This window comes from Petaurus breviceps, unplaced genomic scaffold (assembly GCF_028583685.1).
Source record: "Petaurus breviceps papuanus isolate PSGF00001 unplaced genomic scaffold, PetGlider_PUasm1.0 209, whole genome shotgun sequence".
In the NCBI taxonomy this organism is placed as follows: Eukaryota; Metazoa; Chordata; class Mammalia; order Diprotodontia; family Petauridae; genus Petaurus; species Petaurus breviceps.
The window spans coordinates 2,615,600-2,635,089 of record NW_027185854.1 but is presented as its reverse complement, the minus strand read 5'-3'; the positions used below and the strand labels follow the sequence as shown (position 1 = coordinate 2,635,089).

General features: G+C 43.8%; 1 protein-coding gene across 7 annotated transcripts in view; it reads left to right on the top strand.

The window, feature by feature from the left end:
• The first annotated feature begins 6,484 nt into the window (after nucleotides 1-6,484).
• The window catches only part of LOC138165487 (DBIRD complex subunit ZNF326-like), a 45,748-nt gene continuing 32,742 nt past the window's right edge, over nucleotides 6,485-19,490 (top strand). For 3 of the 7 annotated variants that reach the window (XM_069093866.1, XM_069093863.1, XM_069093867.1), the window contains exons 1-2: nucleotides 6,485-6,691; nucleotides 16,739-16,812. Coding sequence is in view for 1 of the 7 variants with exons in the window: in XM_069093862.1 (XP_068949963.1) it covers nucleotides 6,676-6,691 (16 nt within the window). In the remaining 6 variants the exon portion in view is untranslated. The remainder of the gene's footprint in view (nucleotides 6,692-16,738; nucleotides 16,813-19,490) is intronic. The other 4 variants (XM_069093862.1, XM_069093868.1, XM_069093864.1 and 1 more) reach the window with 3 other exon arrangements.

Genomic DNA, 19,490 nt, shown 5'->3' with positions numbered 1-19,490 from the left:
TCTCTCCTCCATTATTTTAAGGGGGCAGGCAAGGATAATTCCCCCTCTTCACAGAGCATCCAAGTCAGAGAGAATGGGTCTGAGAGATAATTAGCAATGACTATCTTTGATCCCTAACGTAAAGGACAGTGTGCCATATTTTCATTTTCATCTGTCTGCAATTAACTGCCAACATTATCTACTGAGTATCTAAATCTATAGGTACTAAAGGTAGAAATCAGAATGAATTACCTTAAAGAAGATATGATTACATAAAATATAAAAGTCCTGGGGGCTGGGGCCAAAATATAATTTTATTTCCTATTTTAATATTTCATTTTCTCCCCTACATAAGTATTCAAGACAGTAAGAACCTAATATACCCCATCTGAATTGATAGGGCAAAGGAGTTACTGCCATTCTGAGATGGGAAGTGCTTTCTAGTATGCATGAGATCTAGACAGGTATTTGGAGAGGACTGCTCCTTGAGAACAGGGATTGTTTCATCTTTTGGTCTTTGTAGCCCCTGTTTGACAAACCTGGGCAGTCATTTTTAGTAGATTGCTACCTGGTGGTAGTGATATTGCACTCTGAGGTAATTGATATTCTTTGATTAGATTATTTGTTTGATAGCATGTGCAAGCAAGTACTACAAATGAATATTCCCTTCATGTATGCCACATCTGATGGGGGTTTAGCACATGCTCAGATCATCTAAGATGGTGTTATCCATGTGGAAGACTCAGGGCACCTGCTTCTGGGAGAAAGAATTGGTGAGGGTATGGACATTCATCACTGGCCTGACCTCATAACGAAGCAGCCCTTTTTCATTGGCTATGTAGCTAGGATTGTCCCTGACTGTAAAACTGACTGAGCACAGGCTGGCTCATTTCTGAATTCACATCTAATAAATATGAAGGATGCTCTCTCTCACAGCAGGTGACGCCATTGGGTAAGAGGGTAGGGCCTGAGGACCTCCAACTTAGACCATGTGGATGCAAGAAAAAGACTCTGGGTTTTGGTCCTTTTCAGTTTCAGGTGCAGGAAGTAGAGTCCCTGACCTGGACACTCAAGCCACAGGGATCTGGGAATCCAGGAATCCAGATCAGGCATTTCAGCCAGCACAGTACCAAAGCCCATGAGGCGTATGGATCCATGATGCCAATCTGGGGGGCTTTGGACTTGGACTCCATGGGTCTTTACTTTGTACGAACTGAGTTAAATGTTGAGCCTGAAACTCCTTCCCTCCCCAGAGACCAAGGTGATGTAGTAAGGGGAATATGTTACCAGGTGTCGAGGGAAATGTTTGTACCTTTGTTCTTTCTCTATCTTTGAAGTAAATATCTCTTTGTAAAAGCTGATCTAACATTATGTACTTAATTGGAACTGGGTTGCTATCACTAACCCTTAAAAAAGAGGGGGAATACCATTGATGGAGGCTAACTGAAGCTGATGGTAGAGAGAACAGAGACTCCCTAACACCTCACTCCTCCACACACACACATGCTACACAGGAGAAGTCTGAGGGGTAGGGTTAACATAGAACAGAAACTCTCAGTCAGTAGGCACAGAGCACTCCATTTTACATACAAGTGCAGAGCGAAAATGAATAAGGAAACTGGGGAAACTAGAAGGACAAAACACAGGATTACAAGTTCCTTTTCAATGAGAATGTACAAAGAAATTGAATGGAGACAGAGGGACAAATTATGACATTTTATCAAGAGATGCATTTATTCAAAAGTAAATAGTACAAATCAAGTTTTTCAATTGTATTGATATTTAGAACTGACATCAAATAAAGTTTTTAAATGAACAATATGACGACGTAAGAAATGACAATGTCACAAAGGGGTAACTTATAGGAGTGGAGATGTTACTAGAGCAGGAGTTTGGAGACCCTGCTTTAATTTCCAGGCCTTTCAATAACTACCTATATGACCTTAATAACTTCACTTATTGGAGCCTGTTTCTTCATTCTCAAAAATGAAAGGACCAGACTAGATGACCTGTAAGGTGTGAACTGCTGGGGGGTGGGGTGGGTAGGAGGCATGAGAGACACTTCAGGGAGACTAAATAAATAGCTCAGTAAAATAGATCTGAAACATGTAGTAGAGCGTGAATTGGCCTCCAGAGGCCATCTCTGGGAGCATGTATCTAGAGCTTCCCAGGGAGACAATTCAATCTCCATCATGAGTATCTACTCTAGACAAAATGTTTTTCATATATAGGTATTATTGTTTTTCAAATGTTAGCAGATGTGAGTGATAAGTTCAGTGTATTATATTCATGGTAGCCTTTTGTCATTATGTATTTTCTCAAAAGATATAGTACAGTTACCATCATGAACTGAAAATTTTACAAAAGAATCACCTTACTAAAAAAAAGTTTGTGAACAACTGCTTTAAGGTCTACTCCAGCTATAACTTACTATCAAGACACTGTGTATTTCTTGCTTTATCTATGTTTTCATGTTGTAAGTTCCTCTAGGGCACAGGCTGTCCGCCTTTTTTTGTATTCTTAGTATTTAGCACATTTGTTGTTTGGTTGTTTAGTTGTGTCTGAGTGTGATTTCATGGATCATAGCATGCCAGGCCCTTTTATCCTCCACCATCTTCCAAAGTCTGTCCTAGGTTCATGTTTGTTGCTTCCATGATACTATCTATCCTTCTTATCCTCTGCCATCCCCTTTTCCTTTTGCCTTCAGGCTTTCCCAACATCAGGGTCTTTATCTTGCCTTTACATTATGTGGCCAAAGTATTTAAATGTCAGCTTCACTATTTGACTTTACAGTGAACAGCTGGAATTAATTTCTTTAAGTATTGACTGATTTGACCTCCTTGATGTCCACAGGTCTCTCAAAAGTCTTCTCCAGCAGCACAATTTTAAAGTGTTGCTTCTTTGGTGCTCAGCTTTCCTTATAGTCCTACTTTCACAACCATACATTGTTACTGGAAAAAACATAGCTTTAACTATATGGACCTTTGTCAGCAAGGTGATGTCTCTTCTTTTTAAATATGCTGTCCAGATTTGCCATAGCTTTCCTTCCAAGGAGCACCTTTTGCTTTTATGGCTGTAGTTGTCTGTAGTGATCTTTGAACGCAAGAATATAAAATCTGATGCTGCTTCCATTTCTTCTCTCTCTATAACCAGGAAGTGATGGACCAGTTGCCAAGATCTTAGTTTTTTTGATATTAAGCTCCAAGTCAGCTTTTACACTTTTTTTTTCACTCTTATCAAGAAACTTCCTGATTCTCTTAACTTTCTGCCATCACAGTGGTATTGTATGCATATCTGGGATTGTTGATAATTCTCCTGGCAACCTTAATTCCAACTGTTGATTCATCCAGCCAGGCATTTTGCATGATGTATTCTTCATATAAATTAAATAAATAAGGTAAAAATATACAGCCTTGTTCTACTTCTTTTCCAATCTTAAACCAAGAAATTGTTCCACGTCCAGTTCTACTTGTTGCTTCTTGCCTGGAATAGGTTCCTCAGGAGAAAAGTAAAATGATCTGGTACTTCTGTCTGTTTGGGGAGTGGCCACATTTTGTTGTGATCTACAATCAGAGGCTTTAGTGCAGTCATTGAAGCAGAAGTAGATTTTTTTTTTTTCCTGGAACTCTCTTGCTTTCTCCATAATCCAGTGAATGTTGGCAATTTGGTCTCTAGTTCTTCTGCCTCTTCAAAAACCAGTCTTCTGTTAATTCCCGGTTCACATATTACTGAAACCTAGCTTTGAAGAATGCTAAGAATAACCTTGCTAGCATGCAAAATTAGTGCAATTGTTTGGTAATTTGAACGTTCCTTGGCATCACCCTTCTTTAGAATTGGGATGTAATCTGAGCTTTTTTAACTTAGTGGCCACTGTTGAGTTTTCCAAATTTGCTGGCATAATGAGTACAGCACTTTAACAGAATCATCTTTTAGGGTTTTAAATAGCTCAGCTGGAATTCTGTTGTGTCCACTGGCCATATTGCTAGCAGTGCTTCCTAAGGCCCACTTGACTTTATTCTTTAGCATGTGTGGATGTAGATTAGAAACCACACCAGTGGTGGATATTTGTGATGTTAAGAACTTCATAATTCTTTTGTGTATTCTTGCCAAGTCCTCTTAATCTATTCTACTTCTGTTAAGTCCCTACCTGTCTTTTATGATGTCTGTTTTTGCATGAACCTTTCCCTTGATATCTCTAATTTTCTGGAAGAGATCTCTTGTCTTTACCATTCTGTTCTTTTTTTCTATTTCTTTGCATTGCACATTTAAGATAACCTTATCTTTCCTCACTAGTTTCTGGAACTTTGCATTCAGTTGGGTATATCTTTCCCTTCCTCTTTTCCCTTTTACTTTCTTCCTTTTTTCCAGCTATTTGTAAAGCCTCATTAGACAGCCATTTTGCTTTCTTGCTCTTCTTTTTCTTTGGGAAGCTTTTTGTTGCTTTCTCTGGTACAATATTGTGACCCTCTGTCCAGAGTTTGCAGCTACTCTATCTACCAGATCTAATCCCTTAAATCTGTTCATCACTTCCACTTCATCTTCATAAGGGATGTTACGTAGTTCATACTATATGATCTGGTGGTTTCCCCTACTTTCTTCAATTTAAGTCTGAATTTTGCAATAAGAAGCTCATGATTTAGCCAGGTAATTATATAGATTTTTTCAACCTTTGGCTGCAAAATATATAATCAGTTGGATTTCAGCGTTGACCATCTGGTAACGTCCATGTGTAGAGTCACCTTTTGAATGGTTGGATCACTGCCTTGTTGTGGCAGAGGAGCTTATGTAGCTCAATGAACCTATAAGCTATGTAGTTAGTGCAGGGTTACCTAAGATGAACAGGTCATGGTGAAGAGTTCTGACAAAAGGTGATCCACCGGAGAAGGAAATGGCAAACTACTTCAATATCTTTGACAAGAAAACCCCATGAACGGTACTAACATGAGAAAAGAGATGACATTGAAAGATGAGGCTCTCAGGTTGGAAGGTGTGTATAGGCTACGGGGGAAGAAGAGAGGACAACTGCAAGTAGCTGCATTCCTAATGAAGCTGAAAGGATGCTTCTGGTGGCCAAAGGAAAGTCTCATGCTGTAAAAATTAATATTACATAGGAACCTGGAATGGAAGAGCTACGAACCAAGGTAAGCTGGATGTAGTCAAATAGGAGATGGAAAGATTAAACATCAGCATCTTGGGAGTCAGCGAACTTAAAATGAACAGGATGGCTGAATTTAATTCAGGGGATCCTTACATGTACTACTGTGGACAAGAATCCCTTAGGAGAAATGGAATAGTCAATAAAAGGATGAGAAAAGCAGTACTGGGGTACAAGCTCATAAATGACTGAATGATATGTGTTCAAATCCAAGGCAAACTTTTGAACATCACAGTATACAAGTCTGTGCTTCAACCCCTAATACCAAAGAGACCAAAGTTGATTAGTAATATGAAGATCTACATCTTCTAGAAATAACACACACACACAAAAGATTGTCTTCATCCTACGGGAATGAAAAAAAAAAGCAGGAAATTAAAAGATAATTGGAATAACAGGCAAGTTTGGCCTTTGACTACAAAGTAAAGCAGGGCAAAGACTAATAGAATTTTTGCAAGATAGCTCAATGGTCATAACAAACACCCTTTTTACCAGATGGTCAACATCAAAATCAAATTGATTATATATTTTGTTTAGCATAGTGCCCGTCACAAACTAGATGCTTATTAAATGTTTATGCTTACTGTGAGATGTAATATATATATATAGACATATATGTCTATATGTAATACACACATATATGCACACTGATTCCATGTTATATATATGTATATACATACACACACACACAGATTTCATCGGCTCCTGGTGTGGAAACTCCCTTTCCCAATGCAGACGCACCAGCATCTGTGACTTAGCGGAGACGTCCTCTGAACTGCTGGGACTCAGGACGCGTCTTACAGGGTCCGAGCGGGATCGGAACCTAGGTCTTCCCCGTTCCAAGCCCAGCACTATCTAGTTCGTCGCCACCACATTAAGTGACATCTGTGTAGCACTCTGACAGTGCTTCTCACCCACTGTCTCGTGGGGCCCTCACAACGACCCCTCCGGGTCGGCGCCACAGGTCTTTGACAGACGCAAAAAGTGAGGCGCAGAGGGCTGGGGGGTGTAGGAGGCAGCCTATGGCCCCAAGTCTGGCACTGTTTTTTCTTCCTTCCCCTAAACAATAGGCCTGAGGATCCCCTTTATGGCATTTGGATAAATCCGAGGAGACCCTCCCCCCTGGCAGGCGCCCCGCCCTTCCCAGGCACCCCAGGGGCGGCCCATTGCCCACCCCTCTAGCTCCGGCCTCGCCTCCTCTCCCCGCCCCGCCCCTCCCCGCCCCGCCCCCACCTGTTGTGGGGGAGGGGGCCGGGCTGGGGAGAACCCTGGAGTGACGTAAGCAGCATCTTCCCTTCTTTTCCTCCCCCGCTCGGCCCCGCCCCTTCCACGCGCATCTCCGCCAATCGCGGGCCGCGCTCCTTCGGTGACCTTTTCCGGCCCGCCAGGCTCCCGCCCCCTCCGTCCCCGGCAGCCTCATTGTCGCGGGAGGCGCCTGAGGTGAGAGCATCTTGTTCTGTCCCCTTAATCACCTTAGTCGCCTCAGCCCCCAGAGCCGGAGCCGCCGCTTGGGGTCTCCCGGCCCGACGCGCCCGCCCGCCATGGAGTACGTTAAAGGTGAGCCCTCAGGAGCCCGCGCGGGGCCTGCCTGGCCCGGCCCCCCTCAAGATGGCCGGGGCTGCTTGGGTGGGGGGAGGGGGTCTCAGTGTGGCGCCCCGGGGAGGCCCCGCGCCTAGGCCTCGGCCCGAGCTGGGGAGGGGGTAGGGAGATTGGTGCGTAGGAGCGGGCGAGGCCGTCCCGACCTCGGCGGTCCCCCCCGGAGCCCGCCCCGGCCCGGTCCTGCGGGCGCTTTGTTTCCGAGGGGCGTCCGATCCCGGGGGCGGGGTGACCCTTTGGTGGGCCCCGGACCCCCGCGGCGGACCTTTCCTGAGGAGCACGCCCTTAAAGGCGCTCAGTAAATCCCAGACTCACAAGGAGAAGAGGGCCAGGGCTCCAAACACTGAAGGAGAAACGTTCCCGCCCCGCCCCCCAGGATAAAGCCCTCCTCCCCGGCACAAAGACGGGGCGCTCTCCGCGCGTTCGCTCCCTGCACTGTAGGAGCCTTGGAAGGTCGCGAACCCCCAGGGTCCCGGGCTCCCTTGCTGGGGCGACTTGGCCCCCGGGACCCTTCCCCTCCTTTGGGTGTTGTCTGAGATGGAGGCTGGAAGCGACCTGGTAGTCGAGTCATTCAGCTCCTTCCGTACGCCCCAAACGGGGCAGGCCATGCCCCTCCCTGCGCGTCCAGCTGGAGAAATAACCCGCATGCAGGTGCATAGAAAACACCCCGAGAGCCCCGAGGCACCGCTCTGGGGGAGGGGCGCTGACGGCCCGGAGGCCTCTGGAAGGAGGCCCCGTCGGGTCCGAGCCCTCCCGGGCCGTGAGGATGAATTATCTGCAGACTGAAGATAACCCCAAGTGTCCCCTGGCTTGTTGGTGTTTGGAGCTAGCCAAGGCTTACTGCCTCAGTGGGCCCCTAGGGTGAGCTGGGTATTTCACCGATTGTCCCTCTGGGTGAGTTTTTAGAAGGCCCTTTATCATAAAGTCCAGTAGCAGTGCCAAGGACAGAAAGACTGTGATGTGTTTATGCCGGCTTGCAGGGTGGCTTTGAAGTCAGTGGCTGTTGTAACAGGCTTTATTGCTGAGGTGGGCAACATCCTCTAGCTTTCTTCCTGGGGTAATGTCCTTCAGTATCTGGATATATGTCTTTATCTGTGATAAAGCCTGCTTTGGAGTCATTAGTTCTAGTACAGTACCACTGATAGTGCTCTGCATGATAGTGCTGTGTGTGTTGACCAACCTGAAAAGCAGCCTCTGGTCAGATCAGAACTTTAAAAAAGTGCCCTTCACTACTAGACATGTTCACAGACACAAAGCAGGTCATTGTTGATAGCCAAGTAGTCTTGCAAATGATCAAGAGGAAAGTACACAAAGGAAAGACATCATTTTAGTGTTATGTCCTTGTCACATCACCCAACCTTTAGACAAATTTCCAAAAAAAGAGTATTGATGTGTTTGAATTTCCCTTCGTTTCCTTGCCCACCTTTTATTGAAGCTTCTTTGCTTAAAATAAACAGCAAATGAAGGTCAGCGTCAGACAAAATGCTGGGACAATTCACAGAATTAGTCCTGGAATAACCAAAAATTTTGATTACTTTTCTAGGAGAAAAAAAAATCTATTGTCTTAATTGGTTGTAAGGAAGAAAAGAAAACAATTTTTCCTGGTTTTCTTTTGCATTGAAATGGAAAAAAGTATCACGTTCACTGAAAAATAATTCAAAAGATTACTTTTTAATCTGTCCTCTTTTGTTTGCATGCTTTAAATTAATAAAAATAATAACATCTGAGAATGTGTCTGGAAGTACAGTAGCATTGTTGTGTATCTTTCAGAAATTATTATTTGATGTTATTTGAAGTAGGTTTTTGTGTCACTCTTTTGAAGTAGGAAATCCATTTGCCATTTGTTGGCAAGGGCCTCTTGTTTAGTCTTTTATATCAAGAACTAATTTGATAGATATAGTTCCAAATGATGACAGCTAGAAATGGTTAGAGTTAGGAGCAATTTTTAAAAAGCATTTTTCTTGCTGCTATTGGGAGATGGACCTGAGACCAACTGTAGTTTGAGTACCAACTTCGGCTAAGTACCATGAAATGATCAGTTTATTTTTGTAGGTTTAGAACTGGAAAGGTCATTAGAATTCATGGGGGTTAATAACTATCTACAAAATGTTACGAGCTCCTCCACCCCCAATTTTTTGCTTTCCTTTTAATTTTGGTTGCATTGGTTTTGTACTTTGTCCAAAAACTTTTTAATTTTATGTAAAATTATCTATTTTTCATTTTGTAATGCTTTCTATATCGTGTTTGGTCCTAATTCTTCCTTTATCTATAGATCTGACTAGTAAACCAATCCATGCTCTCTAATTTGTTTATATTATCACTGTTATGTGTAAATCATGAACCCATTTTGACCTTATCTTGGTATAAAGTGTGAGATGTTGACAAATATACTGAGTTTCTACCATACTGTTTTCCAGTTTTCCCAGCAGTTCTTGTCAGATAATGAGTTTATTTGGAATTCAAAACTTATTAAAAAAGTTTAAAAATTATTTAACATGTAATTGGGGGAAAATTAAATATTACAAAGTAAATTTTTAAAAAGTATAATTCGTCTTTTGCATGAAATGTACGTTTTATTATGTATTAGTATTGCGTTTAAAGGTTATGGTTTACAGAGGATCCTACATATATTATTTTATGTCTTTTTAGCAATCTGGTGAGTAGGTCACGCAAGTATTTTATATCCAATTTACAGATAGAGAAATGAGACTCAAGGAGGTTCAGACTTGCCTACTCTCTTACTTCACCACAGCCATAATCCTCTTACTCTAAAACTAGTATTTTTTCCATTACATCACAATGCATTCAGATTTTAAAGGGATTTTAGGCTAATACAGGAATTGTTATTTCCTGAGGTAGAGAACTGTGTCTTGCAGTTTAGATTACCATTAATCTATGACTTAGTAAGTTAAACTACTTTCTTTAGGTCACACACAGCTGGTGTCTGAAATGACATATGAATCCGGATCTTCTCCCAAGCCCAGTGCTATGTCTACTATACTCACACTGTGTCTAAGACAGGGGTTCTTAACTTTATGTGTGTCATGGACTTTTGTGGCAGTTTAAGCCTCAGGACCCCTTCTCAGAATAATTGTTTTTAAATATATAAGATAAAATACATACAATTACCAAGAAAATTGATTATGTTTAAATAAAGTTATTAAAATATAAAATGAAAGTATATTCACAAATCTCTCATGTTAGGAACTCCTACTCTAAGAGAATTTTTAACCTGGGCTTCAAATATCTTCTTCAGTTCACCAACTCCATTTGTTATTTGAGGGCTTTCTATATCTTACCCCCCCGCCCCGCCCCGTCCCGTTCTGCGGGACCAAGTTATTCGTGGGGCCGAGGAGGAGATAAAATGGTAAAAGTCAAACTATTATCATATTGATCTTGGTAAAGCCGTAGACCCCAAGACACACCCCGGTCCCAGTTAGTATATTTTTTACCAGAACTAAATTGGATGCGCAGGGGATGGCACCACCCTGAGCACTCCTGGCTATTCCTCCACTCTGTACTATGGGGGAAAGGGTGTGTATAGTTAGCTTTAACCGTAATAAAATCCCAGGAGGAGGAGGGATGCCAGTAGGTGTCCCCAGTGGTTTCGCAGCTCCAGCTGTAGCAGTAGTAGTCTGCTAAGCCTCCGCACTTGGAGTTTAGGGCGCGATTTCTATGATAACCAGGGCAGACATAGAAGGAATAGCCTCTTAACCTACTCCTTCGCCCCTGACCCCCGCAGCCTCCCCATGCAGGAAGACCGGCTCTATTTGGAAAGGATGTGGGGGGTATCTTTCTACATCCCAGTCGGCTGGTGCCCCTAAAGCTAATTTGCAAAGATCAGGGTATAGGGTAGGCCACCAGTCTTCAGATGTTATTTTTGACTCACTCCACACTGTATCACCTACTCCATTTATTACCAGCCAGGTATGGTTGAGAAGCTGGTACGAAGGTGCCAGGGATGGCCCTGAAGATGACAAACAGGCAAAGGATCATTGTGATGTCTGGCAGGCTCGTCTGGTTCATGACGTCTCCTGAAACAAAGCACAGTTAGAAGACTTCTCAGGGAGATTCCTGGGCGAGTTGTGAAGTTTTATCAGGCGCTCTGGAAGCCATCTGGCGTTTTGTGCTTGTGTATCATAGACGCAGGCATGTCCTTTGCCCCAGATAAGGACCGGGTCGGGGCCCTGCCATTTATTGGACAGTGGATCTTTCCACATGGCCTGTGCATAAGTGCTTGCTGTGGATGAATGCCAGAGGCGGTCGGCAGCGGTTTTGCCATTAGCGTCATAAGTGAGGAAATTCAAAACAAACATTGCATGGTTTAGGAGGGTCTTAAAATTCCCTGCTCTGGGGTATAACATATCCCCCCCTGATTGTAATTTTAAGATCATATTTTTTAATGTTTGATGAGCTCTTTCAACTATGCCTTGGCCTTGAGGATTATATGGGATGCCTGTGATGTGCTTAATCCCCATTTGGGCGCAGAACTGTCGGAAAGCAATGCTAGTGTAACCAGGCCCATTATCAGTTTTGATAGTTTGGGGCTGTGGGAGGACCACTAGGGAGGCAAGAATGTGATAAATCACATGTTTAGAAGCTTCGCCCGTTTGGAGGGATGCAAAGAGGAAGCCGCTAAAGGTGTCAGTGGAGACATGAACATATTTCAATTTACCAAAAGGTGGATAATGGGTAACATCCATTTGCCATATTCCCCCGGGGCACTAACCCCCGGGGATTTACTCCCAAATGAGGTTCAGGTAGGAGGGTCAGGCAGCCCTTGCACTGACGCACTATTTGTCGTGCTTGTTCACGAGTGATGGAGTATCTATCGCAACCTAAGGGTTTGTGCATTAAGATGGTGCAAGGCATGGGCTTTTTGTGCAGCGGAAAGAGGGGAATCAGTGAGATCAACGGCCACCAGTTGAGTGGCTTGATCGACTTCATCATTTCCTTCTGCCAATGGACCGGGCAGGCCTGAATGGGCCCGGACAGGACCAATGAAAAAGGGGCAATTCGGGCAAGAATAAGATGTTGAAGTTCTGCAAATAAGGGAGAGGCATTAGTTGAAGGGCGAATGAAAGGAACTGTTTCCAGAAGGGGGACAGAGTGTGCTATATAAGCACTATCAGTATCCAAATTAAAAGGTTCTTGCAAGAGCTCAAAGACCTAATAATGGCTACAAGCTCAACTAATTGTGCAGATAAAAAATGGGTATTAAAGCAGGATACCTGACCATCAATGCTAAATGCAGCAACATCCGTGGAGGAGCCGTCGGTAAAAACCAAACGGGCTCCTTGAATTGGTGTTGTTTTTGTTCCTTTGGGGAAAACCACAGGCGTCCTTTGCAGGAAATGAATCAATCTATTTGAAGGGAAATGATTATCAATAGTGCCATGAAAGGAAATAGAACTAATAGCCCAATCATCATCATTCTGAACGAGCCACTGTACTTGTGCAGCAGCATAGGGGGATACAATATGATTGGGGTCTTTACCAAAAAGTTTTAAGGCAGCCCCCCTGCCAAGGCGCAAGAGGGTAGCAACCAAATGGGGATAGGTGGGTAAAATCTTAGAGGGGGATGGGCAAATGGATCCAAAAAAGTGGTTCTCGTTGCCAAAGCAATCCCGTGGGCACAAAAAGGGTGGGAAATATGAGGAGCCAAAGGGGTTGAAGGGGTGCATAATACCCTATGTGCTGATCACAAATGGCACGCTCAACCGTAATAAGAGCTTTGCGCGCCTCAGGAGTAAGGTGGCGGGGGGAGGATGGGTCAGAGTCCCCTTTCAAAATGTCAAACAGGGGCCTTAACTCCCCTGTAGTGAGTTTCAAATAAGGTCTCAGCCAGTTGATATCTCCAAGGAGCCTCTGGAAGTCATTAAGTGTGTGAAGGCAGTCTACCCTTAATTGGAGTTTTTGTGAGAAGACATGATTAGTGAGGAGCTCAAAACCCAAAAACAACTGGGGAGGCTGGGTTTGGATCTTTTCAGGGGAAATTAAGAGCCCCCGGGACTGTAGAGCCGCAACGAGCGATTGACAGATTTTGGACAGGTACGGCTCATCAGGTCCTGCTAGGAGGATGTCGTCCATATAGTGGATAATATAAATCTCTGGGTGGCGCAACCGGAATGGATCTATAGTCTGGGCCTCGGGGGAGGACCCTCCATTGGAAACGGGGAGAAGGGCCCACACAATTAACTATAGGGAGGCTAAAGGCAAAACGTTTGCAATCATCAGGATGTAAGGGGATGGAAAAGAAACAATCCTTTAAATCAATAATGATCTTAGAAAATCCTTTCGGAATGGCTACAGGGGAGGGGAGCCCCGGTTGAAGTGCTCCCATAGGGATCATGGTTTTATTAACTGCCCTAAGATCATGCAGTAAGCGCCACTTTGCTGAACGCTTTTGTATAACAAAAATGGGGGTATTCCAAGGTGATGTGGAGGGCTCAATGTGCCCTGCAGCCAGTTGTTCCTGCACTAATTCCACAGCTGCAGCTAGCTTTGTTATGGATGAGGGCCACTGGTCGATCCAGATGGGAAGGTCATCCTTCCAGGTGATTTTGTCTGCCTGGTGTGCAGGGGGACCAGTGGCCCTTACAAAAAATGGTTGTGGAAACCCAAGCCTGCACGACCCACCTTAGGGGCAGTCGATATGGGGGTCAAACGTCCCTGTTTGTTTTTTTCCCAGGCCTTGTCCTGGAAGGAATCCCTGGGAGAGCATCTGCTGGGCCACAATCGCATTGGGGCTGCACATAATGACTCCCATCTGAGAAAGGATGTCCCTACCCCAGAGATTAACAGGCAGTCCAGGGACCACAAATGGCCAGACAGTACCAGCATTTCCTTCATTATCCTTCCAGGGTAACCATTGGGAGCTTTGGAGGGTGTTCCTGGACTGACCAATGCCTTGTAAGTGGGTTATGGAGGCCTGCAAGGGCTAAGCAGTGGGCCAGGCTTCTTGTGACAAAACGGTAGAGTCAGCCCCAGAATCTAGAATACCTTCAAAAATCCTACCCTGTATTGTGAGCTTAAGAGTAGGGCGTTCTTGAGAGATGGCCTGGACCCAGTACAGGTCGGATGATCCGGGCCGGGATACTCTGCGCCTTTTGACAAGGGCAGGGTAAGCAGTATCCAGGGGGAGCGGCAAGGCCTGGGCCAAGCGTTGTCCCTTATCAATCGAGAGGGGGCCATAGGGGGTGGTAGCAAGCAACTGAATCTCCCCGGTATAGTCATTATCAACCAGGGAGGGGTGAATCATCAGGCCAGCAAGGGTGGAGGACGCGCGGCCCATAATAAAGAAATAAGAATTCGGTGGGGGAGGGCCAAAGACACCCGTAGGAATGGTCTGCACCCCATCTTCTGGGTTCAGTATTGTGGGGGAGGCAGCACATAGGTCCACCCCTGCGCTCCCTGTTGTTGCTCGGCAAAGGGGGGGGTACTGGGCGAGGCTCGTACAAAGGGAATGGGTTGAGGGGCCCGGGGCTGGCCCCTCTGGCCATTTCCCAGATGGGAGGGTGAGGGTTGGCCGCAGAGACGGACTGACAAGTATTGGCCCAATGTTTCCCCTTACAACAACGAGGGCAAACAGTAGAGGGTTGATTTAACTGTTTTGGAGGGCCTGCAGAGGGTGGGGTGTCCCCAGGGCATTGGCGAGCAAAATGACCAGGCTGGCCGCACTGGAAACAATTTCTAGGAGGCCCGCCTACTTGGAATGCCGCTCCTATAGCTAAATGCACGGCATGTGACATTTTGGAAGCAAGGGGGTCTACATTGCGGCACAACGAACCATCTCATCAAGGGATTTCTCTCTCCATTTGCCGGGTAATACAGCTCGGCAGGCATTATTAGCATTCTCATAAGCTAAGCGCTTAACAAGCTGGTCATTAGTAGCCTCCTGCCCCAGGGTCCTCTCAGTGGCTTCTAATAGGCGGCTGACATATTCAGAAAAATCTTCCTGCCCTCCCTGAAGGATCTTATTAAGGGGGGCAAAGGGGGAGCCAGTGTTGGGCGGGGATCGCCATGCGTCTGGGCCAAAAGCCCCACAGGGAAACGCCGCTGTAGGTCTTCTGCCGCATATTTCCCTTGTCCACTAAGTTTCTCATAAGTCTAGTTCGCAGAAGGCGAACGTGGAGATTTCAAGTTAGCAGCGGCAGCAGACTGGCAGCGATCGAAAAAATCTGCCTTCCAGGTTAGGAATTGCCCGCGTGAAAGGACTGCTTGAACTACACGGACCCATTCTCGGGGGAGCATATGGCCTCCACGGGACATGGCCTCAAGGGCTGAGAGTGTGAAAGGCGCATTAGGTCCGTAAGATTTGACTGCAGCGTTCAGATCCTTTAAAGTCTTAAAATCTAATTTACGGAACCCTGCAGGGGGAGCACCTTGTGCCGCATGAGTCTCATCGTCACTTTCGTTTTCATCCTCATTCTCCCCCTCACTATCCGATTCCTCTTGTGAGTCATCAGTAGTGGAGGGCTTTACGGCAGAAGTGGAGGGGCCATCGGAAGGAGGGGCGGACTTATCGGAGCGGGTTACTACAGGAAGGGTTAACCTTACATCTTTGGTTTTATGAGAGGGTCCCTTCTGGCAGGGAGGCGGGGGAGGACCAACTGAGGGGCCTGAAGCCGGGAGGAGAACAGAATTATGCAGCGTTTTCTGTAAGGAGGAGAGCTCAGTAGAAAGCTGAACAAACTGCTTCTGGAGGTCAAGGACCTCCCGAAGTTCATTAACCTTGGTGGAATGCTGATTTCTAGCTTCTATGAGGGTGGCAGGGGATAAGGCAGGCGAAAGAAGGGCAGGTGCACAAGTCTGAACCACATAAGGAGGAGAAATTTGATGGGGGCTTGTGTTGAGGAGAGGTCCAAGGGGCCCATCAGGGTCATTATAACGAGCTGCCTCATCCTCCAAGGTTGCAGCATCCCCAGGGTCTAAAATATCACTGCTGGATTTTTTTGTAAATATTGGAAAGTTAAGGGAGTTGGCCGTAGATGGCTCCTCCTTGGGAAGGGGGGGATAGAGGGGTTGTCTCGGGGCTGCGGGAATGTCTATTACCACCGACGGGGGCCATTGTAAAAACATCAACAAATATTACCTGTAATGGGGATAAGCTAGAAGCCTTCCCAATAAGACCAGGGGTGAAGCAAGGATGCCCATTATGACTACTATTATTCAATATAGTAATAGAAATATTAGTTATAGCACTAAGAGAAGAAAAATAAATCAAAGGAGTTAAAACAGGCAATGAGGAAACAATAACTATCATTCTTTGTGGATGATATAATCGTATACTTAGAGAACCCTAGAGAATCAACTAAAAAACTACCTTAAATAATTAATAATTTTAGCAAAGTTGCAGGATATAAGATAAACCCACATAGATCATCAGTATTTCTTTATATGACCAAAATTTTGCTGGGTAAGTGATTCTTGGTTGTGGTACTAGCTTTGCCTTCTAAAATATCATGTTTCATGACCTCTGATCTTTTTTTTTTTTTTAAGCAATGGGGGTTAAGTAACTTGCTCAAGGTTACACGGTAAGTTATTTCTGGGTGTGGTGCTAAGTATCTGAGCCCGGATTTGATCCCCAGGTCATCCCGACACTGGAGCCGGTACTCTTACTCGCTGAGCCACCTGGCCGCCCCTAAGCAATTGGGGTTAAGTAACTTGCTCAAGGTTACACGGCCAGGTGTTTCTGGGTGGGTGCTAAGTGTCTGAGTCCGGATTCAATCCCCAGGTCATCCTGACACTGGAGCCAGTGCTCTTACTCGCTGTGCTACCTGGCCGCCCCGACCTCTGATCTTTTAATGTTGCAGCTGCCAACTCCTATGTAATCCTCATTGTGGTTCCCTTTATTTGAATTGTTTTTTTCTGGCCACTTGTATTTTTTTCCTTGACCTGATAGTTCTGAAATTTGACTATAATGTTCCTTGGGGTTTTTATTTGGAGATTTCTTTCCTGAGGTGATTAGTGGATTCTTTCAGTGCCTATTTTGCCCTCTGGTTCTAGGACATCAGGATGGTTTTTCTTGATAACTTCTTGAAAGATGCTGTCCAGATCCTCCTTTTGATTATGACTTTCAGGTACTGTAATGATTCTGATACTGTCTCTCTTGAATCAATTTTCTAGGTTAGTTGTTTTTCCCATAAGGTATTTTAACATTTTCTTTCCACTTTTTTTCCATTCTTTTGAATTTGTTTGATTGATGTCTCATAGAGTTGTTAGCTTACATTTGCCCAGTTCTGATTTTTATGGTGTTGTTTTCCTCAATTAGATTTTGTACTTTCTTTTCTATTTGGCCAGTAGTACTCTTAAGGAGTTATTTTCTTCAGTGGATTTTTTATATCTCCTTTTCCATTTGGTCAGTTCTGCTTTTGATGCCGAGCACTTGAAGGCAGATCTTAGCGGGGATGGCTGTAGTTTGGGGGTGTGTTGAGAGCCAAAATATTTGATTCAGGGCTCAGATTATGTGGGGAGCAAAGGAGGCCTGATCCAGGACTCAGATAAAAATCTTGACAATGTGCTCCAAAGAAGGTCCTTTGAGACATGGCTTTTTTAAGCTTGCTCCTTGGGTTTTTTGATATGGGCTACACTTAAAAGAATGTTGTTTGAGTTTTGAAATCAAAGGCACTACCCCAAGACTTAAGTCGTTGAGGGTCAAAATATTTGATTCTTAGATGGTCGGCTCCTATGCAAATGTCCTCTATGATCTCGACTTTGGCTTCGGTCTTGAAGCCTGCTCTTGAGAGCATCCTTTGTAATGTGACTGCATATGAAAGGAGTTCACTGACTTTTCCTAAGACTTTTTGGCACCTGGATAACAGATCCTTACCAAATTATCTATTCTGTGCTACTTCCAGGATATAACAGGCTAAGATAATGTTAGGAAGACTTGAGTCCTTTTTTCCTTTGTCTTATTTGCTCTATAAAAACCTTGTTCTAAAAATCCATAAATGGAGTTCTTAGTTCTTCCTTGAACTACCCACATGGTCTGGTCATTTCTTAAACACATCTCCGACCATGCTTAGTGCTAGACACTCAGCAGCCTATGGCAAGGGTGGAAGATTAACAAATGAAGGGAAAGGATTGGTCAGATACATAGTATATATTTTGCATTTTAAAACAATAATTTTTTGGGTAGGTTTTTAGATTAATTTTGCAGCTTTAAAAATGGTATGATTATTTTGTTTATTAAAGATTATGAAGCAGAAAGTTGTGAAGCCTTTGGGAGGCAGATCATCTTTAATTAAACAGATATTTGGATATTTGGTTATTTAGTCAGGCAAAAACATCTGACGTTTACATTGCTTTTTTCTTATCTAAGCTTACCAATTTATTATAATACATTTATTTTAAACAAATATTCACACAGTTTTTACTTTTTAAATGCAACTGTGATCTGATTATTACCCATCCAAGTGTTCTTTTCATGTGTGCTGCTTGCCCTTGTTGTATATATCTTTGCAGGGTGATCACTAAATATACTGAGTACATTCTTGTATTTTTTTGATGTGTAGACACATATATATTTCTTAGTCATACCTCTTTCTGAAGACATCCTTTTTGCTTGTTTTATTTATTTTTTGGTACTTCATAGGTGGTAATGTGTTGCAGGATCATAGATTGCAACTTGGAAATAACTTTATGCATGTTCTAGACCAGCTCCCCTTTTTTATGGATAAAAAGCTGAAGCCCAGAGAAGCTCAGTGACTTGCCTGGGTTTGCACAGGTAGCAGGTAGCAGTAGCTAGCCTCTCTCCAGCTGTACCACATGCCCACTCTATACCCCTGCATTGCCTTTTAGGTGACTTTGAAGTCCAATTCTTTAGAGACTTTGGTTGTCCATGTCTTGTAGCCACATAGTACTGCTGGAAGAATATCATTGTTATAGGTGTTTGTTTCAGAATAATTAAAGGCACTAATTTTTCAAAGTCAGTCAGTCCAGGCTGTTGTCTTTCTTTCTTGTTAAGTTCTGAATGCATTACATTGTTCTATGTGTATTTTGACCAACCTCTGTGGTTTATCCACTTAATTACATATCGACTAAAGTTAGGATTTTCACCACTGTTTTATTACTCCATGGTTTTTCTTGTGTGATTATGGATTTAGAGAAGCAGTGTGATATAATGTATAAGGACTGAATGAATTTGGAGTCAGAAAAACCTGTGTTCTCATCCTGGCTCCTGTCCAAGTAAGCTGTGGCACAAATCATTGGACAAATCACTTTATCTCATTCAGCCTCTCTTATCTGTAAAATGGAGATAATAACACTTACTTGATAGTTTTTTGCAAAGTCTAATATAATGCAAACTCATAAACCTCTAAACATTTAAATTGTTACCTCATTTTGGAGGCTTTGTTGAGTCTCTGGCAAGGGTCAGGGGTGGGAAATTTCAGCCTAGAGTTCATGGCCCCTGGTTTCCCACCCCTGGGCTAGGCTAATCAGTTTAGTTTTATGCCAGACAATAGTAGGAGATCATTACAGGAAATTCTTTTTCCATTTGGTCTTTGCATTTGACCTCCTTTCTGACAGAGGCAGACATCTTTGACATCTTGTTTTATGCCTCATTTGACATCAATATCAGAGCATCGCTAAATTTATTTGTTACATTTAATTTTTCAAGTAATGCATGATTTTATTAGTTTTTGTTGTCGTCTTTGTAAAAAAATTATTTTTAGTTTTCATCATTCACTTCCATAAACTTTTTGAGTTTTCAATTGTTGTATAATTTTAACATGTGCATAGGAGACATCTTGTTAGA